A 26,913-nucleotide genomic window follows, 5' to 3' on the forward strand; every position below is an offset into this window, starting at 1 on the left:
GATTGTGGTGCCTCAGAAAGCTTCGCTGTTATTCGCTGTTACGCTGGTGCTGGGACCAGGCTGCCTGCACTTCCAGGTCTGTGCTATGATGGTACCAGCTACTTTCTAACAAGGAATTATCCTTTCTATTCTTGGAAAAGAAATAATGCAATTCCTCACTTATTCTGTTTGTAATAATCTAAGGCAGTATTAGGGGTATTTAACTACAGAGAATTCTGGTGTAGTTTCGGGATTTAACCTGAGATTTCTTTGAAGTGCTTTATCTTAACTCATGGACATTGTGTTTTTTTTACCCTGTAACACACACTTTTCATGGTAGAGAACTCCTTAAAAGTTTCTAAAAATGACTTTTTCAGAAATATGTGAACTGCTGCTTTTTAACTGACACTTTTAGATCTCCTCACAATAATGGTTACTACTGCAGAATGATTGCTGTATTGAGAATGCTGGGTGATTAACTAGATTATGTCACAATCTGTTCAAGTTACAAATGACTGTACATTGTGAACTTTGTAGTAGCTCAGTAAACCTGACTTGCTCTGGGTCTGCTATTACTTCACACAAGGAATATGTGGGAGTTTCTACAGAACTGTCCCTTCAGGTCTCTAGAGGCTTCTGATGGCAGTGTTATTTGCATATGGTAATAGAGCATATGAGGCTAGGAGAAAACAGTTATGCTGCTTAGACGGAACAGTTAGTACTCAAGTGAGAAGAGACTTAGTTAAATGACAGTGATTACTGAAGTTGCTATGATAACATGAGGTGGCCTTCACCATAATCAGTGATTATGGTCTCTAGAAGTAAACTGTCTGGCTTGACTCCCTGCTCTACCATGTAACCCTGGATGAGTTAACCCTTTTTTTTTTTTTTTTTAACTTTTTATTAGTAGCTACTCCCTCACAAAACTGTGTGAAGGTTAAGACAGTGCTTTAGAACAATGCTTGGCTACTGTTTTTTATATCAACAACTTTAGAAACTGGTCTATAAATGTTAATGAGTTGATAAATTAGTTATGAACTTGCATAACACACAGGGAAAAACAAGCACTGGTCATATCACTTTTATTTATGTTGTATCTCTTTGTTACATTGTTTATTCAATATAGAAAAAATATGAATACACTCACAGTATTCTCTTTTAATTTGGTAATTCCACATGGTCAAATATTGACTGTTATTATATTGGGTTTCCTACCCAATTGAAAAAAAGAGGAAGAATGGACCTGGCAGACAATTCTTGTCATGTTATTAACAGTAATACATTTCTCTTGCTCTTAAAAAAAAAAAACAAACAAAAACACCCCACAAAAACCTAATTTTGAAAAGACTTCTGATTATTCTGATAAACCACTGCTTACTGGCTCAGGAAAGTGTTTTAAAAGATAGATAGATGATGATAGAAATTAATTCATTCTTTCCCCCAGGAAAAATTTTAAGGTAAACAAACAAACATCGTAAAACACCTCAGTTATTCAGGACAAAACTCATATGCCTTACAGAGGGGTCAGTGCTGAAAGAGAATCAAGTGGCAGACCCCCTGCTGAACAATGGCTGTCTATATACTACCCTCACCTTGCCCCCGGCCAAGAAAAGGAGACCATGTTAACAAAATTATGCTGGAGAAAAGAAAAAAATCCACACTTACTTAGATATCAGTTTTAAAAAAAAAAAATCCATTTTGCAAATAGAATCGGTGATTATTTCTCTTGGACATAATACTTCATTAAATGGGTCAAACTCACAAATCAATGCTACAAAATACAGTATTTTCCATCACTTTTAGTTATATAATATACACTATGTACATAGTTCACCTATCTTAGACTAAATATAAATGAACAGTATCATGTTAAAAACCAGAATCAGGACTTATAAATAGTGCAGAAAATGCAAACGCCAAAAATACGATGCCTCCTATGATTGTCACTGTAAGAGAACAGAAAAAAGTTTAAGGCAAAATTCCTCTAAATAAGCCCTGATGTTGCCTATCATTCTTCTAATCTAGTAAACTAACATTAAAAACAAATTAGGAATACTTTTGAACAAATTAGAAACACTTCAACCTCATTTCCACAGCAAAATACTTAACATGCCTGACTCTGAACAGTTAAGAATCAGTTTATTTTCCAGCACTTTTAATAACAGAATTATTAAATTGAAACAGTGCTGACAAGCAACAATAGAACTATAACTCATCTTAAAACCCAATTATATAAAAGAATTTTCAACAACTTCTGACTAGCAGAGGCTATTTTTTATTCCATCTTTAAGATCTATCAGCTACGTAGGAAATTTTCAGCTGAATCAGTAAATATGGTCTCCATCTATGATTCCCAATCCCGAAGACACATTTTCAAAGCTAACAAGTTCTCGTATTTCCACAGCGTTGTTTCACTGACTTAAATATGTTGACAAAAAGCTACTATGAATCCAGTAATGCTTTGAGATTGTTCTGTATTTTACTAACACCTCCACGTGAAAAACAGTCCATGTTTGCCACAGCAGAGCCAGTACGTTGGACCTCTAAGAGATGATCGTAGCAAAGACCAAGTCTACTTCAGAAGAAACACACTCTCTTTTCTAAACTCAGTGATTCTAAAAGTTAAAATAAATGGTATTTTCTTTCCAATTTAAAAAAAAAAAGAGGCTCACCGGTTCTGACGGAGATTTTCTGTGCTATCATTCTCCCTCCGATTACTGCCAGTCCGGTGCAGAGGCCGTGTCCCGCTGTGCCACCCACTGCCACGCCACAGGGGTCCTGCAAACACACCACTCATTTAAAACCAAGGCTGAAACTGCTACCTGAGGAAGATAACTATCAAACAATGAAAACAGAGGTCAGTAACAACAACAAAAAAAGCATAAAACAATTCTATGAATTCAGCTGTATAATTTATGAAAAGTGTTACGGCTGCTTGAAGGAATATGTTCCAATTATACCTAGGACTAGAGATAAAAGGAGAATAAACTCAAACCAATGTGTAAGATCAAAGGAACCTAATTCAACCTTTCAGCAGTTGTTGAACTTACTTCACAGGCACTATTTAGCTCTTAAGTGACGAGTGCTAAGGAGACCTACCCTAGACACCTCTTCCCTCAGGCGGTATTTGATACTGTCTAGAAACTACGTAAGAGTGTAGTAGTCTGACTGTGCTTCCCAAGAACAGAGGCCCTGCCTCTCAGTCTCCACTGTGTCCCAGTGCTTTAGCTCAGTGTCAGGACACAGTATGCATTCAGTAAACACCTGCCACCAAAGCAAAGTGGAGGCACTCAGATTGGGAAGACCAGTGAAAGTTTTCCAGAAAAGACAGCCCTGAAGAACCAAGCGGGAGCACCTGACCTGGCAGCAGGCCAGCAGCAAGAGACAGCTGCGGAGCACTTGAGCGTTTCTAGAGAGAACCAATGAGTCACAAGGGGAGGAGTCCCATCAAGGTAGGAGGGGGCTGGGTCATGAAGGACCCGTATAAGCTTGGAGTTTAGACTTTTTAAGACACCGGTTTTTATCTGGGGAGTGACAGACAGGTTATGCTTTAAAAGTCGAGTCTAGAGAGTGAACTGGAGGGGAAGAAGACTGAAGGCAAAGTGATCAATTGAGAGGCTACTGCAATAGCCCTGGGAAGAGACAATGCTGGCCTGGATTGGCGTGGGAGACTAGGCAGAGAAAAGCAGATGGATTCGAGAGAAACTGAGGCACTACTGATATACCTTAGTGATAAGTGAATGACAGGAGTGAAAAAAATCAGGCCTGACACTTGAGTTCCTCACCCATAATTCTCTGGATGAATTATGGCAATACCAATGTGATTAAAAAGGTAGAGGAAGCAAGGGAGAAAGGGTTTGTGGCTGCCAACAGGAGTTAAAAGTAGAGAAGTTCAGGAGTCAGTTGAGTTCAATGGAGAAGAAGTGATGGGACTGAATATAATAACCCCAGGAGAGAATGTAGGAAAGTGCTGACGATACGATCACGAGGAAAGCAACACTGAAGAGCTGACAGGGGAAGAGGAGCCCAAGGGAGACTGAACAGGTGGCCAAGCAATTAGCCTCCCAAGATGACCACGGCAGGCCCCACCGGTGGCTGCAGTGAACTTAAAGCACCAAATCGACCGGTGAGTCAGAAACTAGAGCCCAGTGGGTTTAGTAAGCAAGGAAGTAGAGCCAACTCCTGTTCCCATCACAGCCAAGCCCTCTGAAACTGAGGGAAGTGGGGGAGGAAGAGGCTTATGTTTGGAAGAGAAGCAGAATTGAGGAAGGGGTAAAACTTTTTTAGATGAGAAAAACTTGTGCATATGCTCACAAAATTGGGCTGGAAGAAAGGCAAAGATTTAACCTGTAAGTGGGAGCACGGGGGGCTGGAATCCAGAATACAGGCGGGAAAGGACCCACTGTGATGCGTGGCAATGAAGAAACGATGACTTCTGCTTTCCTCTGTGAAGTGGCAGGAAGGCCTGTTTGCTGGGGTGGGCAGTGTGTGTGTGGACTGGGGAAATGGAGAGAGCTGGAAACACTGTCTGTGGGGAATGGAAGAGTGGGACCACGTTTCCTAAATTCTATTATAACCTCTAAAACTAATATCCCAGAAGATGGTTTCATTCTATTTGAAAGTGACACTTGAAAAATCACTGGATTTAAATAAAATTAAATGGTTCCTTGAATACAGGATTTTTCAGAGTCTTTGGCATTTTGTATACTCCATCTTCAAAACAAAAAAAACAGGATATATTATTTGCCAAATTTATTTGACCCTGGAAACTTTTTCCTCAATTTTTTTTTTGCTTAGTACCCATTAACATCTCAAAGGATACTAGGATTCTGTGAAATCCAAAGTGAGAACACTGAATTCTACTGGGAGCAGAAATGAAGTTCAGACTAAAATGGACTGGACTAGACTACTGCATGGGTTATACAAAAATGTTACCAAAAATAATTAGGAAGATTAAAGTAACAAAGATAGACAACTGCATCTGTGCTCGTGAAGAGCCCATTCCACGTGCCCGTGGTGCTGCAGCGTGGAAGGCGGCTAACGCTGAGTGCTCCCCACGGCGGGGACCCTCCGTGCATCACTTGGTTTCAGCCCAGAGCCACCCTGGAAGTAGACGCCGCAGTGATGTGCTCGCATGGCCAGAGACTCAACCCCAGGCCGCAGGGGCCGCACTGCTGGCAGGGAGCGGACCCCAGGGGCTCAGGGAGGCTCGAGCCTGTCCCAGGTCGCTCTGTGCCGTTTAGACGACAGTATTAAGAAAAATGCAATGATTCTGCCGTCACAACAGCTCACACGGCAGAACCAACCGCCACAGAATGATCACTTGCTTTCAAGTCCCAATTCTGACAATCTGAATGCCAATAAAAAAGGCTGGGGACCAAGAAAAATATAGGTCAAAGCCATTAAAATGACATTTTAAAAGAAAGCTTATTTTTAAATACGGGACTCAAATGAAAAATCGAGTTCCTTTTTGTCTGCATTTTTGAGGCTTCTGTGACAAAACAGCCCATCCTCAACTATCTTCGCCCTGGCTTTCAACTCTTGTTTTATATTTTGAACTGCAGCCTATGTTGAGGAACTTGTTCTTTTATGGTAGATATTTCCCAGGAGTTAAAAATAAATTAAAATCAAGTTTGCTATCTAATAATCTTACCATCTGATTAAAAACAATGTAGTTTCATAGATATAGAAATATAAGAAATAGCATTAGTTAAGATCAAGAAGAGCTGAAAAGCAGCAGCAGCCTTCCATCCCACAACCATCTCTTCAGTAGACCTCAATCAGTGTGAACAATAACAGACACCGCATGTAAAACTTCAGTCCCCTCAAAAGGAATGAGGGTTAAACATTTTCTCAACAAACAGTTATCTTTTACAGAGTGGCATCTGACAACTATGAACAAGATACAGCAGAAAAGCCTAGAAGGCAGACAGCCTCGGCTCTAGTCCTTGTCCCGGCTACCAACTAGCTTATGTCCTCGGACAAGTCACCCAGCCTCTCTGGGCCTCAGGATCTTATCTGTAGAGCAAAGGCTAGAACAAGATCATCTGAAGTCTCTTCTGGCTTAACATCCTAGGACTGAGTAACCTGGGGCTAAGACTTAACAAGTTTTCTAAGTAACCTCTGCAACACTCAAATTAGTTTTTTAGCACAAGGAACAGAAGAAGCCAAAGATATCTACTTTTAAGGCATTAGGTATTTATTGCCAAATTGGCCTTCAATAATAATATACCAATTTATTTTATGTTCTCAACGTAAAGTGAAGTTTCTGAGAAAAGAAAAAACTAAGCCAAAACAACTGCCACACCATCATATTGGCAAAACTGAAGGGAAGAGGAGTCAAAAGAGAGTAATCTGACCGACTGTAGAAACTGGGAGAAGGTCAGTTTTCAAGAGCAGCCGCGTTATTAGGTCTAAAACAGTCCAGCATATGAAGTCCTCCCTTGACCCACCCCGACTCTGTCCCGTGACCTCTGGAGCAAAGTACCATTCGTTATGCTTAGTTTTAATACAGAAGCAGTCTCCAAGTACCACTCACCTCTCTAGCTGCCAAAACAATTGTAGTTAGTTGAGAGCGATCACCCCATTCTGCTAAGAATGTTAACGTAAGAGCCTGAACAAAGATGGGTGAAATAAAATGCAGCCACTTTTTCTGAGGTATTGTTGTGCTTGTACCCGTTTCAACATCTCCTGGTCCATTTAAGAGTTTGGTTCGTTGAAACTAAATTTCAAAAAAAAAAAAAAAGACATTAATTCTAGGAACCAAGTCGATAGAGCACAAAATTACTTAATCTTTCTTTTAAACAGTGTTTAAATTCCATGGGAATATGCTCCGAGAAACTAAAGTTACGTGACCCCAAACTTCTCTTTTGAACCACTGGTCTCACAATAGCAACAAATGCTATATTCTCAATTTTTCCCTTTCTTCCCAATGAAATAAATCAAACAATATTTACTGATCACTCGTTATCCTAGATGCTATGGAAAGAAACAGGTAAAATTATAAACTACAGTTCCTGTTTTTCAGGAGCTTATAGTCAATCTAATTAAGGAACTTGATTACAGGTGTTCAGTATTCATCCCCGAGTCCTTTCTCTACCGCATTCACACTTACCCAGTCCTATCACAGCCAGATGTAAGAACGGAAACTAAACAAAATAAGCTGTTTTCTGTGTAGCCCACACATATCACAGATATGGATGACTATTGGAAAACCTCTGGATAGTGTTTACTCTTAATGGTTGAGTGCCTTTTTGGTCCAGATGTTTAACAGTGCTTTGACTTACTTCTTCATCTTTTTTCTTTAATTCTGCTTGAACTTCTTCTAGTTCCTCTTGACCTTCATCTGGACTCATCTTTAAGCCTTCCCGAAGCATTCTAATGCCAAAAATGGCAAATAATGCAGTTGAAACATAGTATGTATACACCCTGGGGATGACTGTGGTGGCATAGCCAAACAAAACTGCAAGAAAGTGCAACAGTGTATTGGTTAATTAGCACATTATGCACCAACCAAAGAAACAGTTAACTTCAGAAGTCATCATTTACCACTGTTTTAAAGAGAAAATGGTTCACATTAGAAGCTCAGCTAATACATAATAACCTTAAACTCTACTTCTTTCCCTCCACCAATATTGAACCCTTAGCTCTAGCCAATGACTCATCACAGCTTAGCGAGGAATCAGTGGTGCAGGTTGAGGTGGCAGGGCTTCCACACGGATCTCTCATGAGATGATCATCTCCTCTTCAGACACCCGCCAGGGGCTGGCTCACCACAGGTCGTGCAGGGCACAGAACTTTAGTTAGGAGGTTAACTTTGATGCCCTCTACGGATCCCATGATCTAATAACCTGGAAGCTATGCCACTGTCCTGTGGGATATTTCTTCATCACAAATCTTTAAATTACAAACTTCTGTAGTGAAGAATCACAAGATTCTCATGTGGCATTATTCAAACTCTGCTTCTTTGCAACTATTTAAAAATAAGTATATCTTATGAAAGAAAACTAATAATTCCATATCTATACATATACACATACATATATATCCATACAAGCTCACATATATGTAACATAACAGACAAACTTATTCAGTACTATTCTGTCCTATCATCAAGTACAGAGGGACAATTGTATAAATTATACAAAAAAACTATACTTGGAACTATCAATATATCAAGAACCTAAATCCTAACTGTGAAATACATTCACATTGGTAATATGAAGTTAGTAATTAAAAACTATGGAAGGGCCAGAGGGTATTTGCATATATATAACAAATGCAATTACTCTTTACTTCACCAGCTCTTTTTATAAAATGGGCACAACACTTATAAAACTGCCTGAACATCAAAAATATAACTGCATAGGTAAAGCATTCCTTGCTTCATTATATTACAAAATGAAAAAGACTTTAAAATCATGTTTAGAAATGTAAACCTATGCTTATGTGCATACCTATATCCAAGTTACATAGGTACCTGTGTATATGTACCCGCACACACACACATAATACAGACATATATTTTCTAGCTCTGTCCACTGAAAAGGCCAAGAAGCCAAGACATCTCAATAACAATGAGCCAACTTTGCACCCAGATCTTGATTTCTAATACATTCCCCACTAAAAGGCTCCTCAGAGAAATGGCTAATTCCAGGACTGGGCAGAGCAGGTACAAGATGAACCTGCACTATCCTGTTACACTAGACAGTAAGGAAGAACAAAAACACATGATCGCAGGTCACAAGGACCCAGGCAGGAGTCAGGCTGGAGGGGCTCCTAGCCGCCACATCTGGGACAATTGAAGGAACAATATAGTTAAGTAATTAATCATAAACCACTGAAAAAAAAGTTCATGAGTTTATATTGATAATAAACAGACAAACCAATGGGAGGTGGGGAGAGCTCTTTATCTTAGAGTAGCATGCCAGGGCCCACTGGTAAATGTGGATGGGGTACTGGAATTAGCCATCATTTTGCAAGCATCAAGGTGAAGTTCAGATCATGTAAGAGTCATCAACTGATGCTAAACTATGGGGAACAGGGTATTTGTATTGTCTTAAAGTGTCTCCCTAAAGATTACATATTAATTGCAAGGGAAGAAAAAACACAGTATACAAAGAGAAATCCTGACAGGGTGATCAAAATTAACATCATCAGTGAGGGACAAATGGACATCATGTGCTACCAGATGTGATACTCTTTTAAGAGGGACCTGCATCACCTATACAGTGTTCTAGTCAAGAATGCATAACCTCAATCTAGTCATGAGGAAACATCACACAAACACAAAATGAGGAACAGCCCATTAAAGGGGAGGGGGATGTATCTTAGAAAAATATTACAGAACGCATAAGAAAAGACTATAGAAATATTTCAGATTAAAAGACTGAAAAGAACTTAATGTACCACCTGACCTAGACTAGATTCTCTACAGGAAGGAAAAAACTGCTAGAGAGAATATTTTAGATCAACTGACAAAATTAAAATATGGATGACAGAGCAATGTATCAATCTATGTCTATAAAGATACGTGTCTATGTACTTTATTTCTCTATAGATATATAAACTGTGTGTATATGTACATATATTATACACCTAGAGATATATAAATTATGTGTGTATACACATGATTTTATTCAGATATAAAGGGAAAGGTCACAAATGCTAAAGCAAATGTGGTAAAATGTTAACAACAGGTGAATCTGGAAAAAAGGTTTATAGGTGTTCTTATACTATTTTATTTTTGCAACTTTGTAAATTTGAAATATTTTCCATAAAAGGTTTTAAAAATTTTTAAAAGCGACGTAGCAAACCTTTTAAAATCTCCTAAATTTGGCTTTCCTTTTACCTTCAGATAATCTAAAAGAACTATTTACTGACACAATCCCATGTTTTCTGCCTTGACGTCTCCATAGAAAGAAAAAAACGATCTGGCACTATAACCTTGTTCTTCTTCCCCTGGTTTCTGTCCCTCAATGTCCTCTTTCTTTGGAAGCCTTTCCTCAGACACTCAAGTACTTTGGTTCTGTGAACAAGGAGAGGTTACTTCTCTTTAAGCAAGTGATTTGCATCAAGTCAGAAATCACTGATTTACAAGTAATTAAACTGAAAACACTTGGCACAAGAACATTAGTGTGAGGTGGAAAAATGGGCCAAGGATAAAACTGTGGGGAATATCAATATTTATGGTACAGTTTTGTTTTTTTCTCAGAGGGATAAGACTATAACTCGAAGCAGGGGGTGTCTTAGAAGCCAAGAGAATACAAGGACGAGAATGCCCATGAATGTGGCCTGAGGGGCGCATTAAAATGAAAATTGAACTCTGTAATAACGAAAGCTGATTACTGAAGCCTTTAAAACACAAAGACTTTCCAGGGGACACGGATGAACAGTTTGTGAAAGAGTCTATTTGCAGAAGTTCAACTTCCACGGGTACTTTTCCCTAAAACTCACCTGCCTGAAAACATGCTTGTAGCTGAGGAGTTGTGCGGTTCTCCTTTCTCACGTCCCTTCTTCACAGCTGCCCTCTGCTCGCTCTACAAAGATGCCTTTCACCCAGCACCTATGGTGCGTTTCCCACAGTGTGGAAAGATATCCTAGGGCACCAAAGAGAGGATCTGAAATACTGGTATCCCCAGTCAAGGCATCATAAACCAGAGACGGGGCTTTGGGTCTTCCCTGTCTTATACAAGTTTCCTATAAGGCCACGGCATTAGAAATAATGGCATTTTAGGCACTGGAAATAACGGCATTTTAGGCACTGGAAATAATGGTCATGGATGAGAAATAGGGTATTTGGACCTCAGCAGGAATACTTTTTACTTAGAAATTGTGCTTCCTTCATCCTCCAGCCAGGGGGATGCTTTTCCCTAAGGCAGAGTCTTGATATAGCAAAGAGAGCATCAGAAAAGATACTAAATCCCAGTGGCTTATTTCCCCAGGCAGCTCACACCAAGCTGGGTTCCAGGCCCAATCTGGCCAGCCAACCATTTTAGAATTAGAATTCTAAACAGCTGGTTGCCATGGGGATGTATATCATGTTTATTAAATTCAAAAACCAAGTAAATGTCTTCTGACAGAAAATAAGCCTGACTTAGATGGTTTACTATGGAGCAACTGCCATGGCAATTAGGTAATGTCATAGACATTTTCCATAAATTGAACGAGCTAAATCTGTGGCTCCAAGGCTCCAGAAAAATATTTTTTAAACATGTGATCTGATACAATTTTTAAGATGAAATCCTTTATTGGTGAAAGTACACTGAAATTAAAAATATTTCAATTTTCTCAACCATTTCTAAATATATCCAATTAAACAAGGTATTGGGCTGGCCAGAAAGTTTGTTCGGGCTTTTCCCCAAGAAGTTATGGAAACATCCAAATGAACTTTTTGGCCAACGCAATACTTCTAAGTAAAAGACTAAACATGTATAAGAACAGTCATTTGATGAATTTCAGAAAAACACTTTTTGGTGTACTTGATGGTTTCCAACTCTCTGCTTTTAACAAAATTGACAGAAGACCTTATTGTCAGTTGGTAAGTCATTTAAAATCTCCTGATGATAGACCAGTATGTGATTTTGAGCATATAACCCAGGAGTTCAATGAACTGAGTGACGTGACTATAACAAAATTCCTTCCCGTCTGCTTATGTGAATAAAATTTCTCAGCTCTTATATCTATTTTTTTTTTTAAAAGACCAGAATTGATTCTAAACCTAGCTTCATTCTAGCAATAATTATCATCCATGGACATATAAAGTAATTTTAAAAGAACAGTTCTATCATCTCATTAAGAGATGCATTTCCAACTTTCAAAATATGTTTACTTAAATTTGTGATATATTTTGCTTTGTTCAACTGTGTGCTAGTAACTATAACTCAATCGATAAATGTTAACATTTAGAGACTTAACAAAGGAAATTTTCACCATCTTCTAAAGTTCAATTTAAATGCATATTTTTGCTGCAGATAAATGACAGTGTAATCCATAAAAGATTTTCAAGCAAAAAACTTATCATCATTAGAGTAAAATTCTATGAGGAAAGTAAATGAAAGTAAGAATTAAAGGAGGAAAAAGAACAATGTAAATTTCCAAATGTTAAAGCAGAGTTTATTCATGTTTTTTTTAAAGGAATGATGGTGGCAGTGATGGTAAGTATCAAGTTGCTAATAGTATTTAGATTCCATTAGGTGTATTTTAAAAGAACAGGCCAAGTAGGCTGGAGACCTGGGACAGCTGGTGCAGGCCCACTCTGGCTGAGTCAGGAAGGAAATCAGTGTTGACCTTACAGCTGCTCCCTCTCCTTCCTCTCAGGCCTTCTTCCACATCTGCCCTGGGTTTCTCTATAGTCACTCCTCCTAAGGAACAAACTCACAAAAACTGAGAAGTTGCCTCTCTTGACGGCTTTGAATTTTAGTGAGAAATTTTGAAAACAGCCAAAGACAAGAATGCCCGATGGAGGCTCTTCAGACATCAAGCTCTCTTCAGGGTGGGATGGGGTAGGAGGAGACACCTCTCACAGCCTCCGTGCCACCTGGCTGCCGACCCCCCTTCCACCAGGCATGCCTGGCCACAGACCCAACACTTTTCTAGGCACACAGTTGGTTCTAAACAAGTACTTGTTGAATTAATTAGCCATTTTTGTAAATAATGTGAAAATATCCAAATAAATGGTTCAGTTGTGCCCTGGGCACAGGTGAGCCATACCTAGATGCAAAGCCTTTTTATGATAAGGGGGGAGAGAACTAACTGTTACAGAACTAACCATCCTATACAAGACGGTTTGCTTGGGTTACTTCATTTAATCTTTCTTACAATTCTGTAAGGATTGTTACTATCAGTATCCTGAGTTTACAGCAGACAAAGATTCTCCAGGAGCTTAAATAACTTAGAAAGTCATAATGGAGTAAAGATATAATTATTTCCCAATGACTTTTAAGCTTCAAACCTTTTCCCAATAAAATTTTAATTATCAAACAGATGACAGTAAATTGTTCTCAGAGGAAGGATTGGGGGCCCATAGCCACCCTGACTGTGCAGCCTCCAGCCCTCATCCACCTCCCCCTGCAGAACCTCTTACCCCAAAGAAAACCATCGGAAACCCCCGGATTCAGAGACAGACACAGCCTTTGAATTCCAGCTCCACTGCCTGTGAGCCATGAGTGCATAATATGTCTCTGCTTTCTGTTTGTCCATCTGTAGCAGGACAGAGGGTTGTCCTGAAGCGGGCCTGAAGCATCATGCACACAGATGGTACTCAGCAAATGTCAGCCGTGTGACCTGCTCCTGTCTGCACGATGAGCAAGCAGTAGAGGCTAGATTCGGCCCCAGGCTCAAGACGTCAGGTCTTGTGCCTTTCCTGCCCCCCACCCCCAGCAGCTCCACACTCCTAAATAGAACGTAGAGAAAGGGCTCAGGACCCAAAGGCAAGCCAGTTTAGGAGCGAATCTGGAATGCTAACAAGAAAGAAATAACACTGGCAAACGGAAATTTTGCAAAGGAAAGCACTGGCTCCACGCTTACAGACTGCTGAAATTCCCCCGGAACTGAACTCAACCATCTGGGGGAATGGGTACAGTGTGACCAGGCTGATGGGAAAACAAGTGGGGTCAACGGATTTGACCGGGGAAGCAGTGTTTAACCTATCTCGAAAGACTGTGTTTAAAATGTATGATGTCTGAAATTTCTTTTTTAATCAGTTTGCAAATGTAATATAAATTTAAATATTGCGTAATAAATGTTAAAACACTTATAAGACAAACATTAAAAAAAAAAAGGAATACCAACTGTAACAGTTCTACACAATATACCAAAAATTAGATCTTTGAAACTCCTTGAACTTACAATGAAAAGTGAGAGGGGGTACATAGTTTTTCAAAATTAGTTTAGATACACAAGGAAGAGGTGTGAAGACCACTGATACAGCCCGGTCCTTCAAATAGTCCAGGTGAGAGGAGCTGTCAGTACCAGCGGCCAGAGGGAGGCAGGCCAAGGGTCAGGGCGAAAGAGACCAGCCCCGCTCACCCTGAGGGAAGGGAGCTAAACCCATAGAAGGGGGCGGACGCGTGGAGCCAGGCTCTGAGGAGGGCATGGGCGGAGAGAGGACAGCCTTCTACTTCATCCTCAAAGCTGGAAGTTTCAAAACTAAAATTCTCTGATATTATTCAGACTCATTCCAAACAAGTGACATCACCATTTACAACCTGCTCCACTCTTCCCATTTCCTAGAATCAAAATTTGCTTTTGAAGAGAAAGTCTTTTTGTGTGTGAAATATGAATAATGCTAATATCCAAATGTGAAAAGTAGTCAATTTTTTTATTCAATAAAATACTCATTATAGTAGGTTTAAAAAGACAAACTTTAACAAGCATCCAAATATCCAGAAATAGAACCTGTCCTGTACTTTAAGAGCTGTGTTTCAGGAGAAATCTAAGGCGTGCTGAGAGAGAGGAGTGAATGACGGAGCACCTGAAATATAAGATCTCATTTTAATACAAACCGCAACCCTGTGAGGCAGCTAGATACTATCTCCAGTTTACAGCTGGGGAACTGAAACTCAAAGAGGTTAAGTAACTTACCATTAAGTTAATACACAGCAGAATGAGACTCCAATCCAAGTCTGGCTCTAAGGGGAAAATTCGCTATTTTCCATCCAACTATGTGGCTCAAGGTAGCTTTTGAATCAGAGACTAAACTATGTTTAATTATGTAGTGTTAAGTTTACTTTCTCCTGGTCTTAATTCTTTGAAAAATTGAAGCCTATATAATAGTAACTCAAATAGTAATACAAACTGGGAATCTAAGAATGTTTCATTCCCTTACTGTTGGGGTAAGGGGTTAAGAATAGCTTAACAGAACACAATACCCTGAACATGACCCCTCACTACTGATTACCAAATGCCCTTCAACAGAAAATATGCAATTCTCTGTGGTTGCTTGCGTCCTGTTTCTAAGATATCAGATATAAATTTCTCTGGACTTAAAAAGGAAAATGAAAAAAAGCAAGGACAGCCATAGCAAAAGCAAGGATCAAAAAACTAGTGAATAAATGAGGAGCATGTATCTTGACTGTGAATAGCTAAAAAATTAATTTCAAAAGTGCAATGTGGTTTTTAGGAATTTATGTACTGTAAACATGTTCTGCTTACTAAGTTCTGAAACATGAACCAAATTCCACTATAACTAGTTGAATGATTCAGTGACTTAATACCACCATGCTTTCTCTTTAATTTAATAAACTCATTAGGAAGAAAAAGCACTCACCTGATAAGCACGTCATTAGGCCCAAGGCAAGCATAGCACCAGCCAACACTGTCAAACGATTATAGCGCATTGCCATGATGGCTGCTATAAAAAATGTCTTATCACCCAGTTCAGATACAATGATAACTGATATGGCAGCCACAAATGCATGGATAAATCCCAAATTAGTTTGGGTAGCTGGATCTTCTTTATTGGTATGAACTGGAGCAGCTGGTGTAAATCCTTTCTGAAATAAAAAAAAAAATACATATTAGCTATTTTTTTGAAAAAAGTCATTATTTTAAATTATTTTATTTTGTATGTGAATTAAGATTGTTTTTCTGTCATGTCATTAGACTTATTTACTGTCTAATCACTTTGAAAGCCATTAGTAATGACAGAAACCTCTGATTGATGCCTGCTACAATGGAAATCCAAGTACAAGTCTACAAAGCAATTAAAAAAAAAAAAAAAAAAAAAGAGAGACCAGCTATATCCACATATCAAAATTATCTTGTGGGCTTCCCTGGTGGCGCAGTGGTTGAGAATCTGCCTGCTGGTGCAGGGGACGCAGGTTCAGGCCCTGGTCTAGGAGGATCCCACATGCCGCGGAGCAGCTAGGCCCGTGAGCCACAATTACTGAGCCTGCACGTCTGGAGCCTGTGCTCCGCAACAGGAGGGGCCGCGACAGTGAGAGGCCCGCGCACCGCGATGAAGAGTGGCCCCCACTTGCCGCAACTAGAGAAAGCCCTCGCACAGAAACAAAGACCCAACACACCCAAAAATAAATAAATAAATAAAAATTAAAAAAAAAAAATTACCTTGTTTTCTAAGTGTGAGTTGAGATTTAGTTCTTAGCTATGTCTCATTCAAATTTTTATTCATAACTTGGGTGTAAGACCCAAGGTATGCTTATCAAACATTTAACAGGAAGCTGAGAGAAATTTCATGAACACTTACGAGAACAAAGTCGGATCCGGAAAGCTCTCAACAGGCTAGGAGAAGAGTTGGCTCTAGCTAAGATGAGGTCTAATATAGCTGGATATATGGTTGGTCCTACACTAAAAATATCCTAGGCTGAAATGTGGCCTAATAAAAAAGATAAGCCAGAGTCTGGGTTGGTGTTAAGGTCATTTTGAGTTGAAAATGTGACAAAGCTCCAAACAGGCAGCAAGCACGTTAAGCACTTTAAAGAGTCAGTGACAAGCCCATCTTCTGTGCTGCACAGCCCTTACCCAAAGTTCTGTACTGGCTCTGAGGCACCACATTTTAAGAACGCACTGCCCTCTGAAGATTACTGCAGACAAAAGAGACTCTAAAACCAGGGACTGGCAAGCAACAGCTAAGAGTAAATCCAGCTGAAAATGATTTTTACGTTTTTTAAGGGTTTGCAAAGAAAAAGAAAAAGAGAAAGAGGGAGGGGAGGGAGGGAAAGGGATGGAGGGAAGTAGGAAAAGAAAATTATGCAACAGAGACCTTAAGTAGCCTGCAAACATGTGGCCCAAACCTAAAATATTTATAATCTGGTCCATGACAAAAAAAAAGTTTGCCAACTCAGGCTCTAAAACAATCACATAAGGGACCAGGAAGGACTGGGTGCCTATGTTCCAATAATTGAGAAAGTCTGTATGAAAGTCTATATGGTCCCAAGAGATAGAACTAAAAAGTTATAGGTGGCATGGCAGGTTGTAGCTTAACACACAGAAAAGATTTCTACTCCACAGGAGCCCCCAGAGGCTGAAATGGACTTCTAGAGAGGGTAGCAAATTCCCTCCTCAACGTGAGAGTTCCAGAGAAGAGAACCACCACCTACAGGAAGTGTGCTCATCAGAGGTTCTCAACCAGGGCGATTCTGTCTCCCAGGGGACTTTGGCAAAGTCCAGAGACATTTTTTGGTCACAGCTGAAGGGAAACTAATGGCATCCAGTGGGTGGAGGCGAGAGCTGCTGCTATGGACACAGGGCATGATGCGCAGGGCAGCTCCTCACTACCAAACATTATCTAATCCAAAATATCAGTAGTTCCCAGGGAGAGACCCTGGACTAAAGGAATCACTTCTAAAGGTCTCTTCCAGTCCTAATTGCCTATCTTTACTTAATTTTTAAAGCCTATGAGTCTCTAGAAACCTAAGGGATAAAAAAGAAAAAGAAACCCAAGAATGTAGGTGATTTTTGACAGAGTATAAAAAGAAGTACTTTTATTCACAAAGGCTCCAGTCAGAGATAAGAATAAAATCCTAAATTTTTAGTGTGTATGTCATTCCTTAACACATGACATAAACTTGACTCCCAGATTCCACGGTAAAGATCAGAAAACTTTAAGCATTACTCAGACTAGACCTCTGAGCTAAAAATTGGGGAAATTTAACAACTGAGAAAATACTTGGTGTGAGGGCTAAATCAAAAGGGCAGCCTTGGAAGCCAGCTCTTGATTAAGCAAGTACCATTTTAAGGGATTCTAGCTTTCTCTCCATTATCATTTTAATTCCAACTATGCTGATCTTCTTGTCTCTTCCAATACCCTATGAGCATTAAGCATCATAAAAAATATAAGCATTTTCATTCAGCTTTCACTAATGCAACATTTTCCTCTTGGAAATACCTTTTGAATGAAAAAATTTCATTGCAAAATATTTAGGACCTGAAATCCAAGAAAATTTTTTAGGAATAAATATTCCTAAAACATTTATTTACAACCAATTAGCTGCAAGCTCAAACAGAAAATGTTTACTTTTTAAAACAAACAATAATGATCAAAACCACAAATTCTCGTTTTATAATTCGCAGCCATAAAACCGTGGCCACATTACTTAGCCTCTCTGTTCCTCTGTGAAATGATGAGAATAAAACTTGCCTTGCAAGCACAAAGCAAAACAAAAACTACATATTCTTAAAACCTTTCTATAAACAAAGCACAAGAAAAATTAACTTACAGTTTTTGTTATATATTGAGCTGGTCCTGGATAGCCAAAATCAGTGTTAAACAGCCACCAACCATGGTGTGATAAGAATTTAAAACAAAAGTACCAGGGTTATTATGAAGATAGAAGATTTAAAAAACTTTAAGTGCTAATAAATAGGGGCAGAAAATGATCAATTACCATTCATTCATTTGTTGTCGATCAATTGCCCAAGTGATTACTGTGTACAAGGATCATCTCCTTTTTCTAATTCACCTTCAGAGTGACAGAATGTACTGGTTTAATAGGTGGGCTCTGGAATCAGACTTCCAGGGTTCATAGCCAAGGCATTACTGGTTACTGTACGACCCTGGGCCAGTAAGTTTACCTCCCTGTGACTCAAGTTACATCTCTAAGATGAAGGGTACCTATACCTTACAAGGTTGTTGTGAGGATTAAATGAATTACTACACATAAAGCCCCTAGGGTGGTGCCTAATATACAGTAAGCACTCAGTTACAGTCAGTTATTATTGCACACCACAACGTGACCAGTTTAATCTTCCTAAAACTAATTTTATCATGACCTTCTTATGCCTCGAACATAAAATGCAAATACTTAATTCTGGTAACTATCCAACATGTCCCATCTAATCACATACCAATTCCCAAAGTGAACCTTAGTGAACCTCCCTGATGAAGGATGAGCCAGAGCAGCACTGTCCAACAGAAGATAATGCAAGCCACATAATGTAATTTTAAAATTTCTAAGGGGGGGCTTCCCTGGTGGCGCAGTGGTTAAGAATCCGCCTGCCAATGCAGGGGACATGGGTTCGATCCCTGGTCTGGGAAGATCCCACATGCCGCAGAACAGCTAAGCCCTGGTGCCATAACTACTGAGCCTGTGCTCTAGAGCCCGCAAGCCACAACCACTGAACCCGCGTGCCACAACTACTGAAGCCCATGCGCCTAGAGCCCGTGCTCTGCAACAAGAGAAGCCACCACAATGAGAAGCCCTCACAACTAAGACCAGCCCCCGCTCGCCGCAACTAGAGAAAGCCCGCGCGCAGCAACCAAGACCCAACACAGCCAAAAATAAATAAATTAATTAATTAATTTTAAAAAATTAAAAAATAAAATAAAATTTCTAGGGAATTCCCTAGCGGTCCAGTGGAATTAGGACTCCGTGCTTCCACTCCAAGGGGCATGAGTTCGATCCTGGTTGGGGAACTGGGATCCCGCAAGCTGCGCAGTGCAGCCCGAAACAATAAAATAAAATAAAATTTCTAGTAGCCAGATATTAAAAAGTAAAAACAGATAAAATTATTTTTAATATTATTTAATTTAACCCAATATGTCCAAAATACTACTCTAGGAATATTTTTCAAATGACTAATGAGATATCAGTATTTAACCCTCTTTTTTTGTTCTTACCAAATCTTCAAACACCGGTGTGTATCTACTCACTGCACACATCTCATGCACATCTCAGTTTGGACCTGCCACATCTTTTCAATGCTTAAAAACTGCCACATGGCTCATGGCTGTAGTACTGGGCAGTGTGGCTCAAGAACGCTTCAAGTTTTGGGGTAACACAAGCCTTCAGTCATGCAGTCCTGCTTCCCTTCCTACCTTCCTATCATTATGCCCCTATTCATCCACATTCCTCAAGACCCAACTTATGTAGAGCCTCTTGAGCAAGCCGTACCTCAACAACTCCAGCCCCTTAAGGATCCCACTTCCCTCAAACTGCAGGCATACTGTGGGCAATGAGTCATGGCAAGTACATGACTGCAACAAAGTTTGAGGTAGGAACACTCAGGGAGTTAACCGTTTTGTCCTAGAAACACGTATAAATGTAATGTTATCATTTGTAATAATTAAGAGACAAAAATAACTAAATGTCCATCCATAAGGAACTGGTTAAATAAATGGTAGCTCCATATACTGGAATATTACGGGGCTAAAAGTAAGAACGTTTATATACACTAATAAGAAAAAAAAATCACTAAGGCATTTTTAAGTTGAAAAAAGTACGTCTTATGTACATAGTTACTGTATGTATGTTATGGGGCGGAGAGTTAGGTAGGTATATAAAGTATATACACAGTTGCTAATGAACCGGAAATCTCAGGACACAGTAACAGTGGCCAGGGAAGGAACCAGGATGACTAGAACAGGTGTTGGCAAACTTTTACTTAAAGGGCCAAATATTTAACCTCATGGACTGTAAAGTTTCTGTGGTAATTACCCAACTCTGAGGTTACACCCTGAGATCAGCCACAGGTAATACTTAAACGAATGGCCTGGCTGTATTCCAACAAAACTTTATTTACAAAAACAGACAGTCAGTGGTAAACTACAGTTTGCTGACCCCTGAGCTAGAATACAAGAGGAGGTGACACACTTCTCATTCTACAGTTTTCTGTACCTTTTGGATTTTTCACCATGCACATGATTAAAGACACCTATTGTGCACCACTTCAAAAATCTCTTGACCCAATCTCTTACTCCAGTTATGGAGGACCAATTCCTTGCAGGCTGTAACTAGCTTTAGGCAGATCCAACCAGAAAGTAAGCGGTACACATACTTACTCACTACACTATCCAGAAGTATACAGGAGTTAACCCATGTGGGGCAACCTTTGACCAACGCGGAGGAATCGATTCTGAGGTTCATTACATTAGGCTCCCAGAAAGTCGCAGCAGGATTCATACTAGTCACTCGTGGAGTGGCTAATTTCAAAATGCATCAGGTACATGCATTCACCTTCTGCCCTGGACTGACAATTTGAGAAAATACAGGCTTTATTCTGATAACAGGAAGTAAACCATCAGATGAATGGTTGGGGTAAGATAAGAAAGATAAACTGGGCTCGGACCGAAAAGCCTGTATATTTATGGACCAGCTTAGAGGCAAGCGAGAAGCCCTTTAAAGTTTCTGAGTAGAAGACACAAACGTAATTAAGGCACTGTTACTAACAGATCAGGGCAGAAAGCAGAGAATACAGGCCACTGGACCAATTAATTAGGAGTAGGAGGTCTGCTGCACAAAACCAATGTTGAAGACAAAATAAAGGAAAAAATTCTGCACATGATGAAAAAGAAAAATTAACAGAATTTTAAAAAGGCAAAGAATCAAAGATGCTATTCATATTCCCATAAGGTATATGGGAAAGAGGAATAAAAATAAGGGGTTTGTTTCACACATGTTTAATTGGAGGATAAAAAGCATTTCAAATAAAGCTTTCCAAGAAGTCATCAGAAATGAAAACCTGAGTTTAGGCCAGCACAGCCTCAAGGTATGTATTTGGTTGCTGGCAACCTGAATTTATCAGCTAGAATTTTGCAAGACTAGATTTCTAAGGGCAAAGGCAGAGATTACATTGAAAAAATGAGCCTTAGACAATGTCTATATTTAGGGAAGGGAGTGGAGGGGGGAAAAAAAAAGAAAACAAAATTGTCTTAGATATTTAGAGGCGCAGGCAGGAGAACACCACAGATGGTTCAAGTTAGGGGCAATCACCATTTCACTGAGCTGCTTGCTAACTAAAGGCAAGGGATTTGCATATACATTGTTCTGATACTCAAAACCTTAAAGCTGTTATCCCAACTTAACACAAAAGGAGAAGCTGAGAACCAACAGGGTTAAATCATTTCCTCAAGTTCATACAAACCAAGATAGAGCAGGACTCTTAAAAAAGTGGATAGATAATAGTGTCAAACAGGAACTGAAAAAGAGCCCTGGATTTAGCAATTAAGTAGGTTACAGGTATCCTTCAAAAATGAAGTTTCAATGTAAAGACAGCTGATGCAAAGCAGCTAATTCCCTAGTTAAAAATTTCATTTACAAAACTAATGCAGCCAAGTATAACAGAAACTAATGCAGCCAAGTAGAGTTAAATCAATGGCCTTTTTTTTTTTTTCCCCTCCAAACAGGAGAAACCTGTGGGCATGTGTAAGCAGATAGAAAGGAACCAAAGAAAAGGAGAGAATAAAGATACTGAAGGGAAAGTACTGGAGGTCAGAGGAGAATGGGCACATAGACAGAAAGAAATATGGAAAGGGTGATAGTTTTGTCCAATTTAGGAGAAAGGCAGAAAGTAGTGGCATAGAAGCAAATATTTAGATTAGTAAAGGACAGTCACATGCAGCAGTGACTATAATTCCAATTTTGGCATTCCACTAGTTACACAGTGTTAAAGTAATGAAACAGTGTTTTCCTTAGTACAAATACCACCCTTTCAGTATTTTAATTTGGATCTGAAACCCAAATTTACATCCTGATAGCAGTCAACAACTTATAATTAGAAAACAAAAACAAAAAACTTACTGAATAAAACTCTTTAAGTTAAAATTAGTTCCAAATTGAAAAATTGTTAAAAAGCTCCCTCATTTAGAGAGTATCCTTTTATTCTTTCATTTTTTTCAAGAGACGAAAAACAATTAACAATGAAAAAATAATTCCTATTCTAGTTCCAGAGCTCAAATGAACACATATGTGACTGTAATGAAATTGATAGATACCTGCATCAGAATCATCTACACGTGATGAACTAGAGAAGATGAAGATGCTTTCTTTGGAACAAAATCTAGAGCCTGCTACCAAGAAAAAGACTTATGTCCCTGCAAAAACAAAGTCCCTCAACAAAAGTTACCACGCAAGAGGTGAGATTATTTGAAGATAAAGAAGTCACAGGAAAACGCTTAGAATTGTCTTAGAACTGTCTCCTTGCCATTACTTTATTGTATAGTCAGAAAAACCTTTCAGAAATTGGAAAAATGTGCACAAAAATACACGTGTAACTTAAACAATGACACCATGGATAAGCTTGGTTTTAAAAGACTGCATTAAAGAAATAAAATTATATTTTATTATAAATTTTCATTATCATCTTTTTATTTGTGGATGTTTAACTTTTTTTTTTCATAAATTTATTTAATTTATTTATTTAATTTGGGCTGGGTTGGGTCTTCGTTGCTGTGCGCGGGCTTTCTCTAGTTGCGGCGAGCAGGGGCTACTTACTCTTCCTTGCGGTGTGCGGGCCTCTCATTGTGGAGCACGGGCTCTAGGCGCAAAGGCTTCAGTAGTTGTGGCACACGGGCTCAATAGATGTGGCTCATGGGCTCTAGGTGCGTGGCTTCAGTAGTTGTGGCTCACGGGCTCTAGAGCGCAGGCTCAGTAGTTATGGCACACAGGCTTAGTTGCTCTGCGTCATGTGGGATCTTCCCAGACCAGGGCTCGAACCCGTGTCCCCTGCATTGGCAGGCAGATTCTTAACCACTGCACCACTAGGGAAGCCCTAGCTTGTTGTTTTTTAAATAGTATTTTTTATGAATGTTACTGTTAATTCATATTAGAATAATATATTTAACAATTATATTTTTATAAATACATTTTTAATGAATCTTTAAACAGCTTTGTTTTTATGAATGTTAGTTTCATAATGTATTTATAAATTTTGACATTTGAAATGTATTAAGTGTATTTAATTTCACTGATTTTTTTTTTTTTAATGAATTGCTTTGATAGCAGAACACCAACAAATAAATGCAGTAACATCATGATCATTTCATTCTGACGCAGCATTCGTGAGTAAAACAAGGGTCTTCATACCCTTGGCGTCAGTCTTAGCTGTAAGGAGGCTAGAATTGGGAGTCTGGACTGGATGGAACCAGACTGCAACTTAATGAAAATGGAAAAAAGTTTAAAATATTGTGTGGAAGGCCTTCGTGTTAAAAGATAATAGACAATAGAAATGCCAAGAAACAGTAAAGCAGAAATACAGTAAGGAGAATTTGTACTGGGTTGAGGGATAGGCTTCTGCGGCTTTATCCACAGTGCTTCACAACCAGAGCAGTGCTTCACTGGCCCTTCCAGAATACGCAGCAAATTATAAATTACCTCTGTTAAATCTAGCTGATTTCCCCCAACTAAAGGGACTTAATGCTTCTTGTACTACATACTCTGCCCAAGGAAGGAATAAGAAAAAAAACTGAGTATGTCACTAGAAGTAAACTGCATAAACGAAAGGATCCCAGTGGTCAACAGTGCTTTTTTCATGGGTTTGTAAATTGGGGTTTATTTTTAACTGTAACCTCCCTAAACTTTTTTTTACCTGATTATAGAGGGGAAAAAAAACACCTATTGGAGAAAATCGTATTAGAAGTTCAGTAATCTTGCTTTAAAGCACCCTGTAAGATACAACTACATTTTTATAATACATCTTACATTTGAAAGCTTACCAATACATTTTTTCCTCTCCATTTTCATAAGTCCACACTCACATAGTGGCATGAAAGCATATATTTAAATATCCTACCCTTTTAAAAGATCTGCTCCATGTAGTTGCAAAGCAAAACAGTTGAAACTTTCGGATATTCAGCGATGCTGAATCCTTGCTTACATGGATATTAAACTGAACTCTGACCGTATTTTACTTCCGCCAAGTGGACAAAAAAAGCAAATGATACTTATATTACATAGTTTAGAAAATATGTGAAAGAAAAATCTCTTCCGATATACTGTAATACCGTAGAGGGAAAAAGAAACTTGAGCCGTAACAAAAAGTTACGTGAAAATATAATTAAAACAAAATAATTAGATTCTACTACAATACAGAACAAAGACAGTAAATTCCTATCTAAGAACCACCAAGACTATATCAAAATAGTAAAGACAAAAATCATACTATCTTGTGCCTGTCCCTTCCCTCCACGTCCCCAGTTTTAAAGACAAGGATCCTTAAGACACTTAAATATGGTCACTGGATACTGCTGCCTTTTTTTTTTTACACGGCTATATTTCTCCTAGCTGTCTAAAAAGGTATCAATAAGCATACCTACCATTATTTGTATCTCAAAAACCACTATATGACTAAAACTTTAATGCAAGGCCTGGAAAGTTACACAACCCAAAATATTTACCGCTTTAAAATAAACTTCTGATAGTGAGTTAAGTGACAGAAAGCTAAATGATGATGAACACTAAGAACGAATTTCATGAATCAGCATCTCAGTTCAATTTCAGAAGTGGAAATGGTGAGCCGGGTCAGCTGAGCCCAGGAGTGACAGGCAGGAGAGAGAAGTAACTTTTTGCCCAGAAATTTCAGGGAAGTCTTCACGGAGAGGAGATATCTGCTGGTTCTTGAAAGGTGGGAAAGGTTCTGATCAGTAGGCTTCAAGCTCACTAAAGCCCTTTTATTTAGAGGCCTTTTGTTGGAGAGACTAGCAACAGAGCACATGGCATGTCTTGGATTTGAGTACAGCATATGATTGAGCAAGGGAATGGGGACTAAAAAGCCTAGAGAGGTTGACTGGAGCCAGATCACCAAAAAACCTGAACATCTTGCTGAAGAGGCTGGACTGAAATCATTATGCCGGGAAACTCACTGAAGATTTCTGAGAAGGAAAATGGAATTCAATGTTTAGGAAGATTAGTTACGTGGGGACATGTTGAAGGTAGCCTGGGGTGGAAACGGGAGGGTTGAGTGCCAAACGGTCCCCTACTAGAAGACACTACAGAGGGCCTGGATTCAGGAATTCAAATTGGAAACGAGGAGAAGGCCCAGGACCCCTACTGGGACTAAATTTTAAAACGCTGCTGAGATTTTGAACATTAGTGACTGACTCTATTAACATAAATTAAGATGTTAATTAATATCTACTTAGTGAAGGCCAAAATGCAGGATTCTGGTACACTTATAAATTTAGTTGTGGCATCCCACACCGCTGCAGCACTCCTTACTGTCAAAGACTGACTGTTCCTCTGCATTCCTAAGGGCTACTTCCTGCAAGCCAGAGCACGTTTTTTAAAAAGTGAGAGTCACACTTCGTTATCCATATACATTTGGCAAAAATCACAAGTCGTGCAAAGCTGAATTTGGTAAACAATTTGGGATAGTCTGTTTCAACAATGAAATGGCCAATGTTATTATTCTCAGAGAATACGAAAAGCCTCCCAGCTGCCCTCCGTTAAAAACTTTCTACTTGGGATGAGTATTTCCATCTCTCTAGAATACATGTGATCAACAAGACGCCCATTCCTCAGCAGCATCTTTATCCTCCCGAGCTAGAGGTTTACAGTGGACTCCCAGCTCTGCTCTCCCCTCCCCTCCCCCCCCTAAGGAGCCGGGCGAGGCCAGGCCCGACCCGGGAAAAGCGCACTCCTCGGTCTTCCACCCCAGGGAGCCGGGGCCGGGCTCCCCTCCCCCCGCTGGCAGCCTGCGTCAAGGGCGGCGCTCCGGCGGCGGCGAGCCTGGTACCCGGCCCGTCCTGCTCACCTCGGCCCGGGCCGGCTCGGGGCCCTGCACGGCCGCGGGCTGCTGCTGCAGCTGCTGGGCAGGCGCCGGAGGTTCCTTGTTCCGGTGGCTGAGGTCTTCGTCGGGTACGGCCCGGACCCCGGCCGGGGCCCACAGCAGCGAAAACAGCAGGAGCAGAAGCAGCCGGGGCGCAGATGCGCGGCCGCTTCCCCGGGCCGCCGCCGCCATCCCGCCCGCCGAGACAGCCGCGCACGGGCGCCTCAAGAGGAAGTGCGGGCGACTGGAAGCCTCGACCCCGAGCCGTCCCCGGGCGCGTCCCCCACGCCTCGCCGCCGCCTTTCAGGGAGGAGCCTGCAGCATGCGGGAAGTGGCCAGGGCGGACGTGAGGCTTAAGTCAGGCCGGCGTCCGCAGCCGGTGACTCGTCCTCTCCTCGCCCACGGTGGCCACACGACTCCGCTAACTGTCTCAGCGCAGCCCGGCCCAATTCCTCCGGGCTCCGCCCCTGCCTGTGACGGCCTCCCATTGGC

The 26,913-nt window shown here is 40.1% G+C and overlaps 1 protein-coding gene and 1 long non-coding RNA gene across 3 annotated transcripts in view; both read right to left on the reverse strand.

Moving 5' to 3' along the window:
* LOC309662098 overlaps positions 1-26,913 on the reverse strand; it is a 306,967-nt gene that overhangs the window by 127,932 nt on the left and 152,122 nt on the right. The window lies entirely within an intron of this gene.
* On the reverse strand, positions 1,045-26,840 carry TMEM165 (transmembrane protein 165). 2 transcript variants are annotated; one of them, XM_082464486.1, is made up of 6 exons: positions 26,407-26,838; positions 15,248-15,473; positions 7,266-7,441; positions 6,518-6,700; positions 2,652-2,757; positions 1,045-1,925 (listed from the first exon to the last, which is right to left on the reverse strand). In XM_082464486.1, the coding sequence occupies exons 1-6, from the start codon at positions 26,611-26,613 to the stop codon at positions 1,849-1,851; spliced, it is 975 nt and encodes a 324-aa protein (XP_082320612.1). In that variant the 5' UTR covers positions 26,614-26,838; the 3' UTR covers positions 1,045-1,848. The 2 variants fall into 2 exon arrangements, with proteins under 2 accessions (XP_082320612.1, XP_082320613.1); XM_082464487.1 differs by lacking the exons at positions 1,045-1,925; positions 2,652-2,757 and adding an exon at positions 2,758-2,814 and having other exon boundaries at positions 26,407-26,840.

This window comes from Balaenoptera physalus (assembly GCF_965194825.1).
Source record: "Balaenoptera physalus genome assembly, chromosome: 5".
Classification (NCBI taxonomy): Eukaryota; Metazoa; Chordata; class Mammalia; order Artiodactyla; family Balaenopteridae; genus Balaenoptera; species Balaenoptera physalus.

What these genes read in the sequence shown, in the direction of transcription:
- TMEM165 (XM_082464486.1), bottom strand. Translation starts at nt 26,613, where the DNA reads ATGGCGGCGGCGGCCCGGGGAAGCGGCCGCGCATCTGCGCCCCGGCTG. An exon ending in CCGAGCCGGCCCGGGCCGAG is followed by an intron (nt 15,474 to 26,406) that starts GTGAGCAGGACG and finishes TTTTTATTTCAG; the next exon opens with AAAGGATTTACACCAGCTGC. An exon ending in TTGTTTTGGCAGCTAGAGAG is followed by an intron (nt 2,758 to 6,517) that starts GTGAGTGGTACT and finishes GTGTGTTTGCAG; the next exon opens with GACCCCTGTGGCGTGGCAGT.